Below are 14,119 nucleotides of genomic sequence, written 5' to 3'. Positions count from 1 at the left end.
AGTAAAAAAATGAACCCCTTCCAGTAGTGATTATCTGCTTTTTTTGTACTATAAAGGGCTAATTTTACTCTTTTTAACCCAATTATGTTACTAAACGTCTTAGCCTGGTTCACATCTATATGTTTGTTGTTGCTTTTTTGTAGAAACGCACCACAGTTCATTTACATGGTTTTCTATGGGACACGTTCATATCTACGCTTTTTTCAGCCACTGCATATTTGGAAAGGGTTAGGGACTTAACGCAAAACTGTGCTTTTGTGGTTCAATATACTTCAATGGAGAAGCTGCAGAAAAGCATGTAATGCGTTTTTGCAGCAATTTTGTGCTTTTTAATCTGCCCAAAAATAAAAAAAATGCAAAGAACACAAATTACAGTAAAATCACGTGCGCAAAAATCAAAATGCACAGCAAAAAGCACTGCAGAAACAGATCAAAAGCAAAAACTGCATAGGTGCATACCAAGCTTTATGCTGGCCACAGGGATCAATTTTCAGGTGAGAATATTCAGATGAAAAATCTTTGTACATTCGCTGAACGAAAGAATTCCATTTCCAAATTTTCCTGTCACGGTGGTTGAAAATGAACGTCAATTTGGCCCACTTTTTTTTTTTTTTTACGGTTATTAAGTGATCGAAACAATAAATTGGCCAACTAATCGATTATGAAAATTATCGTTAGTTGCAGCCCTAGTTCTAGTACATCTCACCATCAGTACCGGCATGACGTCTCTTTCACTGTAATAATGGGGCAGACTGCGGCATGCATAACAAGAGTGCACAACCTCTAGTTCCTCAGTTGTCTGGGAACTTCAAGTCTCATAATTTCCTGAGAACAACATGACAATTTGATCCCCAGCACCAGAACAGTTGTAGAATAAAACTTGGGTATGAACAAGCAATAGTTTGGACAGAACTTTTAAAATTACAAGTCATTGTTTGAGCCACATTAAGACTAAAATTCCCCTCCTACCCAGAGAGCTTTTACAGTTTTACAAGGTCAAAATATCCCACTTCTCCTGCACCACCTCCTGTACTGAAATCCTTTAAGTTGTACATACAAGGATCTATTGTCACCCAAAAGAAGACTTTGGAAACCTCCTCAGCTAATACTAAACAGGTGTAAATGCTGCCACCAACTTGCAACTATACCTTGCTTACATCTGAAACCGGAGACGTGTATGTATGGGGGCCATGCCATTGCACATAGGGTTCTTCCAATTCTGCCCATCATCAGATGACCAAATCTGTTGTACATACTGGATACCCACACCTGAGATGTAAAGTCAGGCAAGCGACTTGCCTGTGCAGAAGTAACTTCAGTCCACAAAAGACAAAAAAATTAAAAATAAATGGGTAAGGACTACCAAAAAAAAAAAAGAAAATTGTACTATTAAATAGAAGGTGAACTGGGTATTTCTCATAACTCCAAAGACATGCTGGTAGGTTAATTGGATCCTGTCTAAATTGTCCCTAGTATGTATGAATGTGAGTTAGGGACCTTCGATTGTAAGCTCCTTGAGGGTAGGGACTGATGTGAATGTGCAATGTATATGTAAAGCGCTGCGTAAATTGATGGTGCTATATAAGTAACTGAAATAAATAAAAATAAGAGGTCAGCAAAAGTCAATGGTCACCAACCTATTAGATTGATGATGTCTAGGTAAATGTCCTGGAGCAAGCAAACAACCTGCGAGTCAGGACTTCTGATCTGGTTACTTGTTCTGAGTCAGTGAAGGATATTACTGAAGCAAGAGGATCAGCACGACAGCCAGGGATTTTGAATTTCAGAAGCACACCGATGGCAGTCCACAGAACAGATTTAATTTTAATCAAGAAAAGTCATAACTAAAAACACACAGTATATAACAGAGGGCTCTCCAGTCCTGGTAAAAAAAAAAAAAAATGTTAAGTTTAAAAAAAACAAAAATATTCACAAAACTTCCACACATGCTGTTCCCACACAACAACAAATCTACATGTGCAATGTAGGATTTTTTCCTGTCCTTTCTGGTACAGCGTGGGAATAGCTCTCTAATCTGCCTTCAATGTGAAAGAAGCTTTTCATTGCAATGGTAATATTAGAACAGTAAAGCAAGAGCCTGCCAATGGAAATCGTAGGCAAAGTCTACAGACATTGAATAATACTAACATATGGGGGGACAATACCATTCCATCTATCATTAAAAGAGATATACAGCATCACAGTCGAGAACCATCCATCTTTCTTTACTATGCCTCCAGGCAACTTTGCCTTTTAAAGGGAAAGCACTACTATCTCTAAAACAGCAAGTATAAGAAATGTTGTTAGACGGCTATTTTTTTTTAATGCATTTTTTAAAGCGTTCCAGCACCTGAGTAACGCAAACCAAAAACACTAGTGATGTACCGAAATTTCGGTCGCCGAAACACATCGGCCGAAAATGCCCTTTTCGGCAATTTGCCGAAAGAGAAAAACGGCCGAAAATGGGGTGTGGCCTGGGTGGGACGGGGCTCCGCCCCCGCCCCTGGTGACGCCCATCATGGGGGGTGCATAGCGCAGGAGAGCCGCCTCCGCTGCCTGTTTGATCACAGCTTTCATTTGAATAGCTGTATGTTCCCGGCCGCGCGCCGTCACACACAGCCCCTCCCCCTTGTCCGGGCACTTAGATAGACAGATCATCCGCAGGATTGGACGGATGATCTGTCTATCAAAGTGCCCGGACAAGGGGGAGGGGCTGTGTGTGACGGCGCGCTGCCGGGAACACACAGCTATTCAAATGAAAGCTGTTATGTTCCCGGCGCTGTGATCAAACAGGCGGCGGAGGCGGCTCTCCTCTCTTCCCTGCACAGGCTGGCTGCAATGGGGCACACACTGGCCTGCAATGGGGCACACACTGGCCTGCAATGGGGGATGCCTCCTGTACCACGTCCTCTGTACCATGTCGCCAGTCTCTGACCACCTCCTGTACCATGTCGCCAGTCTCTGACCACCTCCTGTACCATGTCGCCAGTCTCTGACCACCTCCTGTACCATGTCGCCAGTCTCTGACCACCTCCTGTATAAAAATATTTTTTAAAACCAGTCATTTTCGGTATCGGTGCTGTTTCGGTATTGGTTTCGGTTTTCGGCCTAGTGTATTTTTCATTTTCGGTATGGGTTTCGGCACCAAAAAACCCATTCGGTGCATCCCTAAAAAACACCATTTAATTAAATTTAAATATTCAAAACAAACTCTCCCCATTCATCCATGTCTCTGTGCTTTATTTTGCTGAGCAAACACTTTGAAAAACACCCCCCTAGCATTTCTGGCTGTGGCCATCTTGAGTAAGGGCAGATGATTCCTGCAGCATTTACTTTCTGGAATCCTTCTGCCCTTAGCTCAAACATGCATTCGGTATGGCATGCTTGGCCAAGAAAAAACCTCCTACTCTCCTCCCCTCCTGAAGACTCCTGGGATGTAGGACATTTGCCTAGACAAGAGACCAGGAAGTAACTGAAGAAATGTAAAAAATAAAGTTGAATCGCTTGCCGACTGCATAACTTAGTTCTACGGTGGCATTGCCGCTCTGCTATGCTGGATCACATACCTAGTACGTAATCTGGCACTTCTGGGTAGGGGGTGCGTGCCGTAGCTGTGCTGTGACACAGCATAGCCCATTAGCGGGTGCCAGCCAATAGATGTCCGCCAGCACCCTCTAATTGACCAGGAGACACACAAAAACTGAGCACTGCCTACGTAAACAAGGCAGAGATTTGGTCTGACAGGGGGAAATTGATGGATTTGAGGTACCTGCAAAAGCAGGGAATACAATTCATCACTTCCCTTAGACCCCTTTCACACTGGCGCACTTTTCAGGTGCTACATCGTAAAAATATAGCACCTGCAAAGTGCCCTGAAACAGCCACTGCTTTGTCCCCAATGTGAAAGCCCCGAGGGCTTTCACACTGCAGCGGAGAGCTAGTAGGACGGTAAAAAAAAAAAAAAGTCCGGCTAGCAGCATCTTTGGAGCAGTAAAGGAGCGGTGTATACACATGTGCAAAAGTTGTAGCGTCTACAAATAGTGGGATTTTTTTTTACTGCTAAAAATATGCACTATTACTGTGCTAATGACACTGGCTGCAGACCCCCACAACCACAGCCCAGGGTTGTAGGGAAGAGGCCCTTGTCCCTAGCAACATGGGAGCAAGGTACTTTGGAGTGGGGAAGTTGAGGGCAAGGGTATGCCTGGTATGGTTCAGGGAAGGGGAGGGGAGGGTTAGATCTTCCCCTCTTTCCTGCATGCTTGGATAATGGTCTGGTATGGATTTTGAGGGGGACCCCACGCAGGTTTTTTCCTCATCTTGGTGTGGGGTTCCCCTTAAAATCCAGCAATTTTTTATTTTTTTCCACATTAAGTTATCAGTGGGGAAGCCCGCTGACTCATTCGTTGTTAAGAACATGGTGGCCGGCTTCCCGGCCTGCTCCTTAACCAGTTATTCACTGGTTGTTAAGGACAATGGCAGCGCACTACTTAACGCTGCTGCCACTAAATCGTAGCTTTGCACACTAAACGCCGGCAAAAGACACAAATATTAGCGTTTATTTGTTTGGTGTTTTTACAGTAGTTTTTAGTGTGCATGAGGCCTAAGGATAAAAAATAATCAATGAGAAGTGCATCTATACCACATGGAGACCCTAAAATTGCGCGTTGCCCTTCAACTGGGGGGCTCCCTGCCCTCCTAAATTTGTGGCCATCAACCCTGTCCTCAGGGCCCACTAACAGGCCAGGTTTTATGTATTACCTTGGGGAGACGCAGACTAGAATACTGCAATCACTGAGCAGCAAACTCTCTCATGTGATGTATTTCAGTGATCTTGCAAACCTGGCCTGTTAGTGGGCCCTGAGGACAGGGTTGATGACCACTGTTCTAAAGTATTAACCATGTCCGCGCCATTCCAGCTATGGTCAGAGTTCGTTTTTACTCCTCTGCCCCCCGCCTGCTGTTTGGGCAGCCACAGAGGGATTGAACTGTAAAATAAATACCCCCCAGTGCTGTTCCAACCCTCCCTCCAGTGCCCCCCCCCCCCCCCACTTGCCTAATGCCCAGGTGCCACCTGCCCTGGAGCTACTAGCCGGCTTTCCCACCTCCCCCTCCCACGGCTTTCCGTGCTGCAGGATAAAGAGGGCTTTTTTTTTTTAACACCCCCCCAGATGTCCAGGCAACCCTTCCATGCTGCTTGCTGGCTCTCCCCTCCTTCCCTTCCACCGGCTGCAGCCGCTGACAGATTGCGGTCAGCATGGGAGGGGGGGGGGGCGTGTTGCAGGGGATGGGGGGGTTGGTAAACATGCGTTTAACCACCCTCCTTTTCCTGGACAAATGCAGCCCAGTGTTCATTACAGATCGCTCCTGCATGCTTTCATCACTGACTATTAGTAAATATTCAATGGGCTCCTGCGCTTAAATGGGATTTGTGAGGAATGCTCTTATTTAATGGATGCCGCAGGCACTTTCACGAGACACCAGCTCATGTATATAGACTAAAAGAAAAAATGGTGGTGCTAATAATTTTTACATCGGGATAAGAGTTCTCCTCTACCATACTAGTTTGAATACATACCATCTGATATATCTCCATCTGAATAATTAGCTCTCTAACATTTTCTTGTAAGGTTCCATTTTTTTGGAAGCGCAGCACCACCATTTTTTCTTTTCATCACTGACTATTACTATTGTCAGTTGGTGAATGAAACAATGTTCTCTTTTTGAATCAATAGGATTCTATACAGACTCCTGATTCATTTATATTAGGACTGCTACTGATTAAAATTTGTGTGTTCGATTAATACATTTTTTTTTTTATGGATTGACTCATTTCAATTATAACACACATACAGATCCAACTACTTTTAACTGATCTGCTTGCATTGCAACTTTGTATTAGTCAGTGGTAAATGTGGTATACACTATATACAATCACCCAACACTAGTTCGTTTCCACAATCCATGACTTAACTTCACAGTTCACACAAATAAGTTTTAAATTCAAACTGTAGCACTGACGCAAGTCATTTATTTTTTCCACAGTAGTGTGACAATCCCTCCACCTCTCGTCTAACTAATCTCTCGCCTTATGGCATGGACCCCTGTGCAAACAGGTGGTCATGCAAGCGGGTATCAAAAGGGTTAACACGGACCATAAACTTCTCTCACGTCTCCTTAGATCTCAGCAAGGATGCCAGGTCATGGATAGAAAGAAAAAAATCTAAGTGCTCACCGTTTAAGTATAAGATTTCATTTTTGTGTTCAAACAAACTACTCACATAAAGATGATAAAAACACAGCATGTAAAGCCGACAATCGTGTTAGTTCCGTAGGGCAGCAGCCGGTGACGCCATGCGTAGCTCCTCCCCGTATGCGTTACGTTCAATCAGAACTTCGACGCCACCGGACTCCTCCCCCCTTCTATTCGTTAGAAGGAGGCACTGGGGGGGGGGGGTTGGAGCTCGGTGACGATGTCCGTGACGTCACCATATCTTCGACGAAACTCTCTGAAGACCCAGAAGGTAAGTACCGATCAAAAGAATTTTGATAAAAAAAAAAATCATCTTTAATTTCCACAGTCCTAATTCATATACAGTGCAACTCAGGTTTCAAAAAAGAGCCATTAGAGGTCTGGTTAGACCCCCTGATGTCTCTCCAAATAAAATAAAAGTATTCAAACTAAAAAGTCGTAAAGAAAAAAAAAAATTGTAAGGGTAGATTTAGACGTGTATAAGACCCCTTTCACACTGGGGATAGATTTAGCAGCGCTTTATCGCTGTTATAGCAGCACTATTCGGCCACTACACAGGAATTTTGGAAAATTTGTTGCATTTTTAGCCACGTTCTGATAAACATTTACCCAAATATATATTTACTGGTTCATTCATTTTTACTAAAGCACCCAGATCCCCTGCATTTAGACTTGCCTACACCACTTTACAGATTTCTCCACAAGCTGCCTGGTTTCAGTAGGAGCATCTGACCATTTTACACCTTAAAAAAGTGATAATGGATGCTTTACCAAGACTACTACAATTATCAAAATGGGAACACAATCTGGACACTGCTTGGCGGAAGGCTTTTAATATCACATATTCCTCATCCCATTGTGTTAACCATTGGGAATGCTATCAGAAATCAATCCATCATTGACATCTCATGCCATACAAGCTCTTCAAATTCCACCCCTCCAAATCAGCCCTTTGCTGGCGCAAATGTGGAGAAATCGGTTCCATTTGCCACGTCCTATGGAAAGTCCCTACGATCTTTCTGGAACAGAAATCTTCCAAGTAGTCCTTGACATTGTTATCTCACCAATCTCCCCAGACCCTGCATTAGCAGTCATACACTTAAGGATACACAAAATTACCCTCCAAAGTTAGAGTAATACTCGTACATCTATTTTTAGCTGCAAAGCTCACTGTCACCAAGCTTTGGAACACAAACCAAACTCCATCCAGCTTAGATACTGTCTCCACACTTAATCACCAATGCAAGATGGAAAAGCGAATGTCGATTGCCAATATGACATTTACAAAGTTCTGTACAGCTTGGTCTGTATGGCTATCCAACTCTAGATGTAGCATTAAGATCTAATGATGTTTAATAACTAATCTTATGATTCCTATACGATTTGTTTCCCTACTTCCCCTCCATTCCCCCCCCCCCCCCCCCCCCGTCAAGAGACCCCTTACGGTTTAGTTATGCTTCATAGCCGGTTCATCTTATATCATTTTTTTGTCCAATATAATACCAACATCTGTAAACCTGGATTTGATAGGACATGCCTCTCACTCACTACTGCATTTCTTTACTTTACTTGTAATACTGCAATAAAAATTCTAATAAACTATTGGAAAAAAAAAATTCAAAATCAATGTGGATTGGGAGAGTGATGTTCCACTCTAAAGTTACAAACAACCAGGCCCTAGCTGCAACGTGCAGACAAATGCAGCAAAGTTCCAGAGGAACCTTCCTCAGACTAAGGATGGAAAAGGACCTGGGGGTCCTAATAGAGGATAGGCTCAGCAATGGCATGCAATGCCAAGCTGCTGCTAACAAAGGAAACAGAATATTGGCATACTGGTCACCCCACAATAGGGATAAAACTTTTTCACGGAGGGGAGTTTAACAAGACACGTGGCCACTCAAAATTAGAAGAAAAGAGGTTTAACTTTAAAACTACGTAGAGGGCTCTTTACTGTAAGAGCGGCAAGGATGTGGAATTCCCTTCTACAGGCGGTGGTCTCAGCTAGGTGTAACACCATTAGATAAGCACCTGAATGACCGCAACATACAGGTATATACAATGTATTACTGACATATAAATCACACACATAGGTTGGACATGACAGATTTGTGACTTTTTTCAACCTCACCTACTGTGTAACAATGTGAATGTAGCACCCTCTACCAATAGGTAGGTGCTAGTAAGGGTTATTTTACTAGGGTTGGGAATGGTCAGAGTAGCAGTGGGTGTGACCACCCGTGCTCTAGTTCTGGGGCGCCTCCCCTGCTTCCAGGGAGAATATTCTGGAAGAGGGTCTGGGCCTAGAACTGGAGTGACAGGCAGCTCACGTGAAAGCCCTGACCAATCCCCAATCGGTATTGGTAGGGGGCAGGCCTCCTATATAAGCTGAGGTGATATGCCACTAGGCAACAGGAGGCCATCCCCATCTTGGGGGGGGGGGGGGGGGTGCCGATCACAGGAGAAGGCCCAGGAAGAGCTGTGAGAGAACTTTTCCTCTACACAGGCATTGGCAATTTCTGTCACCACACGGATGGTGGCAGTGAGCTTCTGGAGCAGCGGGGCGGGTGAAGCTGTCGGAACACATGGTCTGGTCAAGGACTCAGGAGAGTAGGTCGGTGAGTGTTACCATAGTGGAGGGCTGGAGGTGCCAGAAGTCTGTGAGGGAACTCTGCTTTTACACACAGTCATTAGCAGAGTCTACATAATACACACGGTGGATGAAGGGGAGTCCTGGATCAGAGAAGGGACTGTGGGGACCTATGTCAAGTCTATGTGGCCCGAGGGCAAAGGATTTGCAAGTTGGGCTGGCTGGGAACAGTACCCCACCATCTAAGTCATACTTTTAAACTACTAGGCCTCCAGGGAGAGGTTCTGCAGGCCTCAGGCCTAGTAGCAGCGAGCAACCAGAGCCTGTAAAGGGACTTATCCAGAGTGGGTCCCTATTACCAAATAGAAGGTGTGACATACTTCATGTCAGTAACTACAAGTGTGGGCAGGCGGAACCCAGTGTGGGTGGAAGGAAACAAGTTTGGGCAGGAGGAAAGTTCTAGGAAGAGACAGTCTGCATGGAGATGTAGGAGGAGATTTACATTTAACGTTCATGCATATCCAATCCTCTGGCTCTAACATTGTGCTGCTGTGCTTCAATTATAAATATGATGGTAATGATAAAACCTATGGGCATCCCATATCCCTAATCCCTATCCAAGTTGTACCCGCCAATAAAAACAAAACCAGCAAAAGAATGTTCATTGTCTCTGGAAATGATGTATGAAGTCTGACAGTGGGGTGAATTGGTGGATTGTTTATTTCTGGCTGCAACACCATGGCTACATGACTAATGTTTAAATGTGGATATTACCTCAAAGAGAAGACCATCTCCAGAAATAACAACAATACCGTCCCATTCTTCCAAGCTGATAGTCTGTACCAGCTCTCGAGCATGGTTTTGTCTCTCTGGACGAAACAAGAAAGAAGTGATATAGTTAGTCAAGTGACAAAACCAATAATTGGAGTAATAACACATAATTTGCATTGTATAAAATCGCACCTGTTTGTACGAGGTTGTAGCTGATATCTGCTTCAGTAATTATGGGCAGAATGTGTGTGTGACACTGCTGCAGGGAATTGCCACGTCCACCACAAGGATTTAGTATTAGTAGTAATCGCCGGGCTCTGGGCTGGAGATCTCGAGTAATCTCTAGATTTAAAACATGTCAATAGAAGAGCAAGATTAATCAAGTCAGAAAAAACAGAAATGTCCTCACTACCCTGTTTCCCCTAAAATAAGACCTAGCATGAGTGCTGGTGATGGCTGCAATATAAGCCCTACCCCCCAAATAAACCCCACCCTCTTTCCCCAAAAATAAGCCCTACCCTGAGAATAAGACATAGAAGGACTTTAACTAGGGCTTATTTGGGGGGTAGGGCTTATATTGCAGCCAACGTCGACAATCACGCTAGGTCTTATTTTAGGGGAAACAGGGTAGTATCAAATCTAAAAGATCTTCTACAGGACTCTCAGCAGTCACCCATGTATAATGAGACAGTACCACAATCTGTGTGCCAGAAGATTTGGGTATAAACGTCTATATATATATATATATATATATATATATATATATATATATATATATATATATATATATATATATATAAAATGTATCGATCTCTCTATCTATATATAATTTTTTACTTTCTGCCAATATGTATTCTGTTACGTATTTTTGGTAAAAAAAAAAAAAAAAAAAAAAAAAAAGAAGATGAACGCAACAAACCAATAAGCATATGTTAATTGGTTTCCACAAAAGGTATAGTGTCTACAAACCATGGTAGATATACACTGGAATTTTATACAGAATTTTGGTAATGGCGGCGATCAGTGACTTATAGCAAAACTGCAATATTGCAACGGACAATTGAACACTGACACTTTAAGGAAACCAGTGACATTAATACATTGATCAATGCTAAAAATATACATTGTACTAATGACACTGCCTGGGAAGGAGTTAAATATCCAGGGCAATCAAAGTGTTAACTGTGTGCCTAACCAGTGTTTTTGTGTTTACTTTCAGATGCTGTTACTAAAGATGTTATATCACAATGGCTAGATCCAGGTCTGCAGTGCATGTTTAAATTGTAATAACATGTCATTATTCGAAACACATCAGCCGAAAACGGTGCTCCTGGCATTTTGCAGATAAAGAAAAAAAAAAGTGCCGATAATGGTGCCGAAAACACGCACGATTTTACTGTGATCATGGGGTTTTATAATAGGTCATGTGACTCAAAGAGTTCCATCAAAAACTTAACAGGTGCGTTATTGATGCGCTCTTACTGCTTTTCAATGCATTTGAACAGGGAAGTGCATTTTTTTTAACTAACCAAAAACGCAGCAAGTAAGATTTTTAAACACCATAAAAGACATACATAGAATTTAAAGGGATGCGTTTTTCTTGAGCTTTTCTTATGCTAAAAAGGGGCCTACAAACTCATACATTTAAATGCATGATATTAAATAAAAAAATTTAAAGCGTCGCCTATGGGGATTTTTAAATACCAAAGTTTGGCGCCATTCCACGAGCGCGTGCAATTTTGAAGCGTGACATGTTGGGTATCTATTTACTCGGTGTATCCTCCTCTTTCACATTATGCAAAAAAATTGGGCTAACTTTACTGTTTTTTTTGTTTTGTTTTATTTTTTAAGCATGAAACAGTTTTTTTTCTGAAAAAAACGTGTTCGAAAAATTGCTGCGCAAATACCGTGCGAGATAAAAAGTTGCAACGAGCGCCATTGTATTCTCTAGGGTCTTTGCTAAAAAAAAAACATATATAATGTTTGGGGGTTCTATGTAATTTTCTAGCAAAAAAATTTGGAATTTTACATGTAGGAGAGAAATGTCAGAATTGGCCTGGATGCAAAGTCGTTAAAGGGGTTGTAAAGGCTCTTTTTTTTTTTTTTTTTTTTTTTTAAACACGTTATACTTACCTCCTCTGTGCAAGGGTTTTGCACAGAGTGGCCCCAATTCTCCTCCTCTGAGGTCCCCCAGTGGCACGCTCCTGGCTCCTCTCCCACATCAAGTCCCCAATAGAGAAGTGCTCTCTCTCGTGGCACTCGTGCGGGAGCGCTCCCGTGTCCTGCTCTTGCGTCCTTAGACCGCAGGACTATGCACCGCCCCTGGTTCACACATCACTGGATTTGATTGACAGCAGCAGGAGCCAATGGTTGCGCTGCTATCAGTCTATCAAATCAGGACCTGAGACACTGGGTGGAGCTGGCGTGCTTGTCCCTGTTGCTGGAAAGACTGGGTTCAGGTAAGTAAAAGGGGAGGCTGCTGCATCACAAGAGGTTTTTCACCTTAATGCATAGAATGCATTAAGGTGAGAAACATCGGGGGTTTACAATGCCTTTAAGATACATTTGTCAGGAAATATTTTAAGTGTCAAAAGCTGTAGAATTGTGAAGAAACAACTGCAAAGAAGAGAGAATTATAGAGAAAAACACATATGTTGTGGCATTCAGAGCAAAATGCCCTGAAAATAAGGAACCTGAGAACAATCATCAAGGGCTTGTCAGAAAGGTCATTTGGGTAGTTTTTTTTATCATAATGGCAACAAAGATTAAATTGATTAGAAATGGCTTCAGCCAAACACTAATCATAAGTGAAAAATGTTTTTGTTTGATCATTCATATTCTCTGAAAAATGGCCAAGAAATCAAAGTCTCCCAGGATATGTCAACTGTGTATTTGGGCACAGGCACACTTTTCATACTTTAGGCTCTGTATGTCACCAAAATAAAATTAAAACGAAACAATCCAAATTAATTTGAAGTACAGACTTTCAGCTTTAATTCAAGGGGTTGAACATAATTATCATCAAGCACAAATTTTAGAAACGGCAACCATTTTTATACACAGTCCCTGCATTTTCAGGGGCTCAAATGTAAAAACGGACACATGAATATAATAAAATGTTCATTTTTAATATTTTGGTGAGAATCCTTTAGGCCTCATGTACACTGCTGCTGGTAAACAGACGTTCAGAGTCAGTTGGCTGCTTTTTTCAGCTGGTTTGTTTAATGTCATTTTTAGGCAGTTGCATTTATAGGCTTTTTTTATATATTTTTTTTATTTTTATTTTTTTTGCTTTCAAAGAAAAGGATGGAGTTCAGACACAGAAGTTTCTGATGCTAAAACGCGGTACCAGCATTTAGCGCATTTTCATTTATAAGCGTTTTTACAGGTCCCCATATTTAACATTACAAAAATCTAAAAATGATAGCAAATGATAAACTATTAAAAAAACTTGTTAATTGCTTCATAGACCATTTATACACCCCTAATGAGCCCATGGTCCAATCCAATACACCACTAGCATTGCTGTTAGCCAAAGTACAATTGGAATTGGACCTATATGTTGTTAGATTTCAAACAGATGACTCCACCATTGAGCTTCACCCCCGATTTGATCAAACATATTGCATGAAATTAAGGATTAGGGGGTTATGGTTAGGGATAGGGTTTCCCATTAGGGTTAGGGGATTATAGTTAGGGTTTTCCCCTTGAACAAGTTTAGGCTTATGGTAAGTGTTATGGTTTCCCATTAGGGTTAGGGTTTTAGCCTTGAAGAAAAAGTTATGGTTTCTGGTTAGGGTTAATTAAAAATACATATACAGCTTAAAAAAAAAAAAAAAAAAAAAAAAAATGCAACTTAAAAAATGAAATATTAAAAAAAAATTGCAATTACATTTTGCATAAAAAAAAAAAAAAACGACAAAATAAATGTAAAAACAAATATATGAAATTACATATACAGCTTATAAAAAAAAAAAAAAATACTAATCAGTTGTAATTTAAAAATTAAAATATATATTAAAAAAAATAGCATTTTTTACTCACATATGCTCATTAAGGGATCCATAGTAAAAGCACTGAAATTGAAGTAGATACAAGTACACTGCTGCTCTCTCAGCTGATGTTACTGACGCTGGTCTCACAGAATGGCTGAAATAGTTAAATACTGTTTTCTTACCGTGCATCACGGGACACAGAGCCATAGTAGTTACTATGTGGGTTATAGGCCACCTTCAGGTGATGGCTGCTGGCGCGCCCTAAGACAGTGTCTACGGTGTTGGTCACAAGATGTGCCATGCTAAGCTCCACTGGAGCAATTCTTGCTGGGGCTAGCTATGCAGCCGAATCCATTCAAAGTGTCTTTTAGGCCGAATTGAATGGTACCCGTGCCTCGTGTCCGAAGAAACAAGGTTTTGCCTGTAAACGCTTCTCTTTTTAGAGAGCTGGACCCCGGGATTCAGTACTTTAGGTATTGTGCCGTTTTCTTCCCCTCTTCACGAGGAAGAAGG

The 14,119-nt window shown here is 41.9% G+C and overlaps 1 protein-coding gene across 1 annotated transcript in view; it reads right to left on the bottom strand.

Moving 5' to 3' along the window:
* The window catches only part of SPHK2 (sphingosine kinase 2), an 82,588-nt gene that overhangs the window by 18,588 nt on the left and 49,881 nt on the right, over positions 1-14,119 (bottom strand). Inside the window, exons 3-4 of the mRNA XM_077457264.1 lie at positions 9,804-9,953; positions 9,615-9,709 (exon numbers count right to left, since the gene is read on the bottom strand). Of these exons, the coding sequence (XP_077313390.1) occupies positions 9,615-9,709; positions 9,804-9,953 (245 nt within the window). The remainder of the gene's footprint in view (positions 1-9,614; positions 9,710-9,803; positions 9,954-14,119) is intronic.

Source organism: Lithobates pipiens, unplaced genomic scaffold (genome assembly GCF_037356315.1).
Source record: "Lithobates pipiens isolate NorthernLeopardFrog02 unplaced genomic scaffold, aLitPip1_a1.2 Scaffold_27, whole genome shotgun sequence".
NCBI classification, from domain to species: domain Eukaryota; kingdom Metazoa; phylum Chordata; class Amphibia; order Anura; family Ranidae; genus Lithobates; species Lithobates pipiens.
Note: the sequence above shows the minus strand (reverse complement) of the source record. Positions and strands in the feature narration are given on the sequence as shown.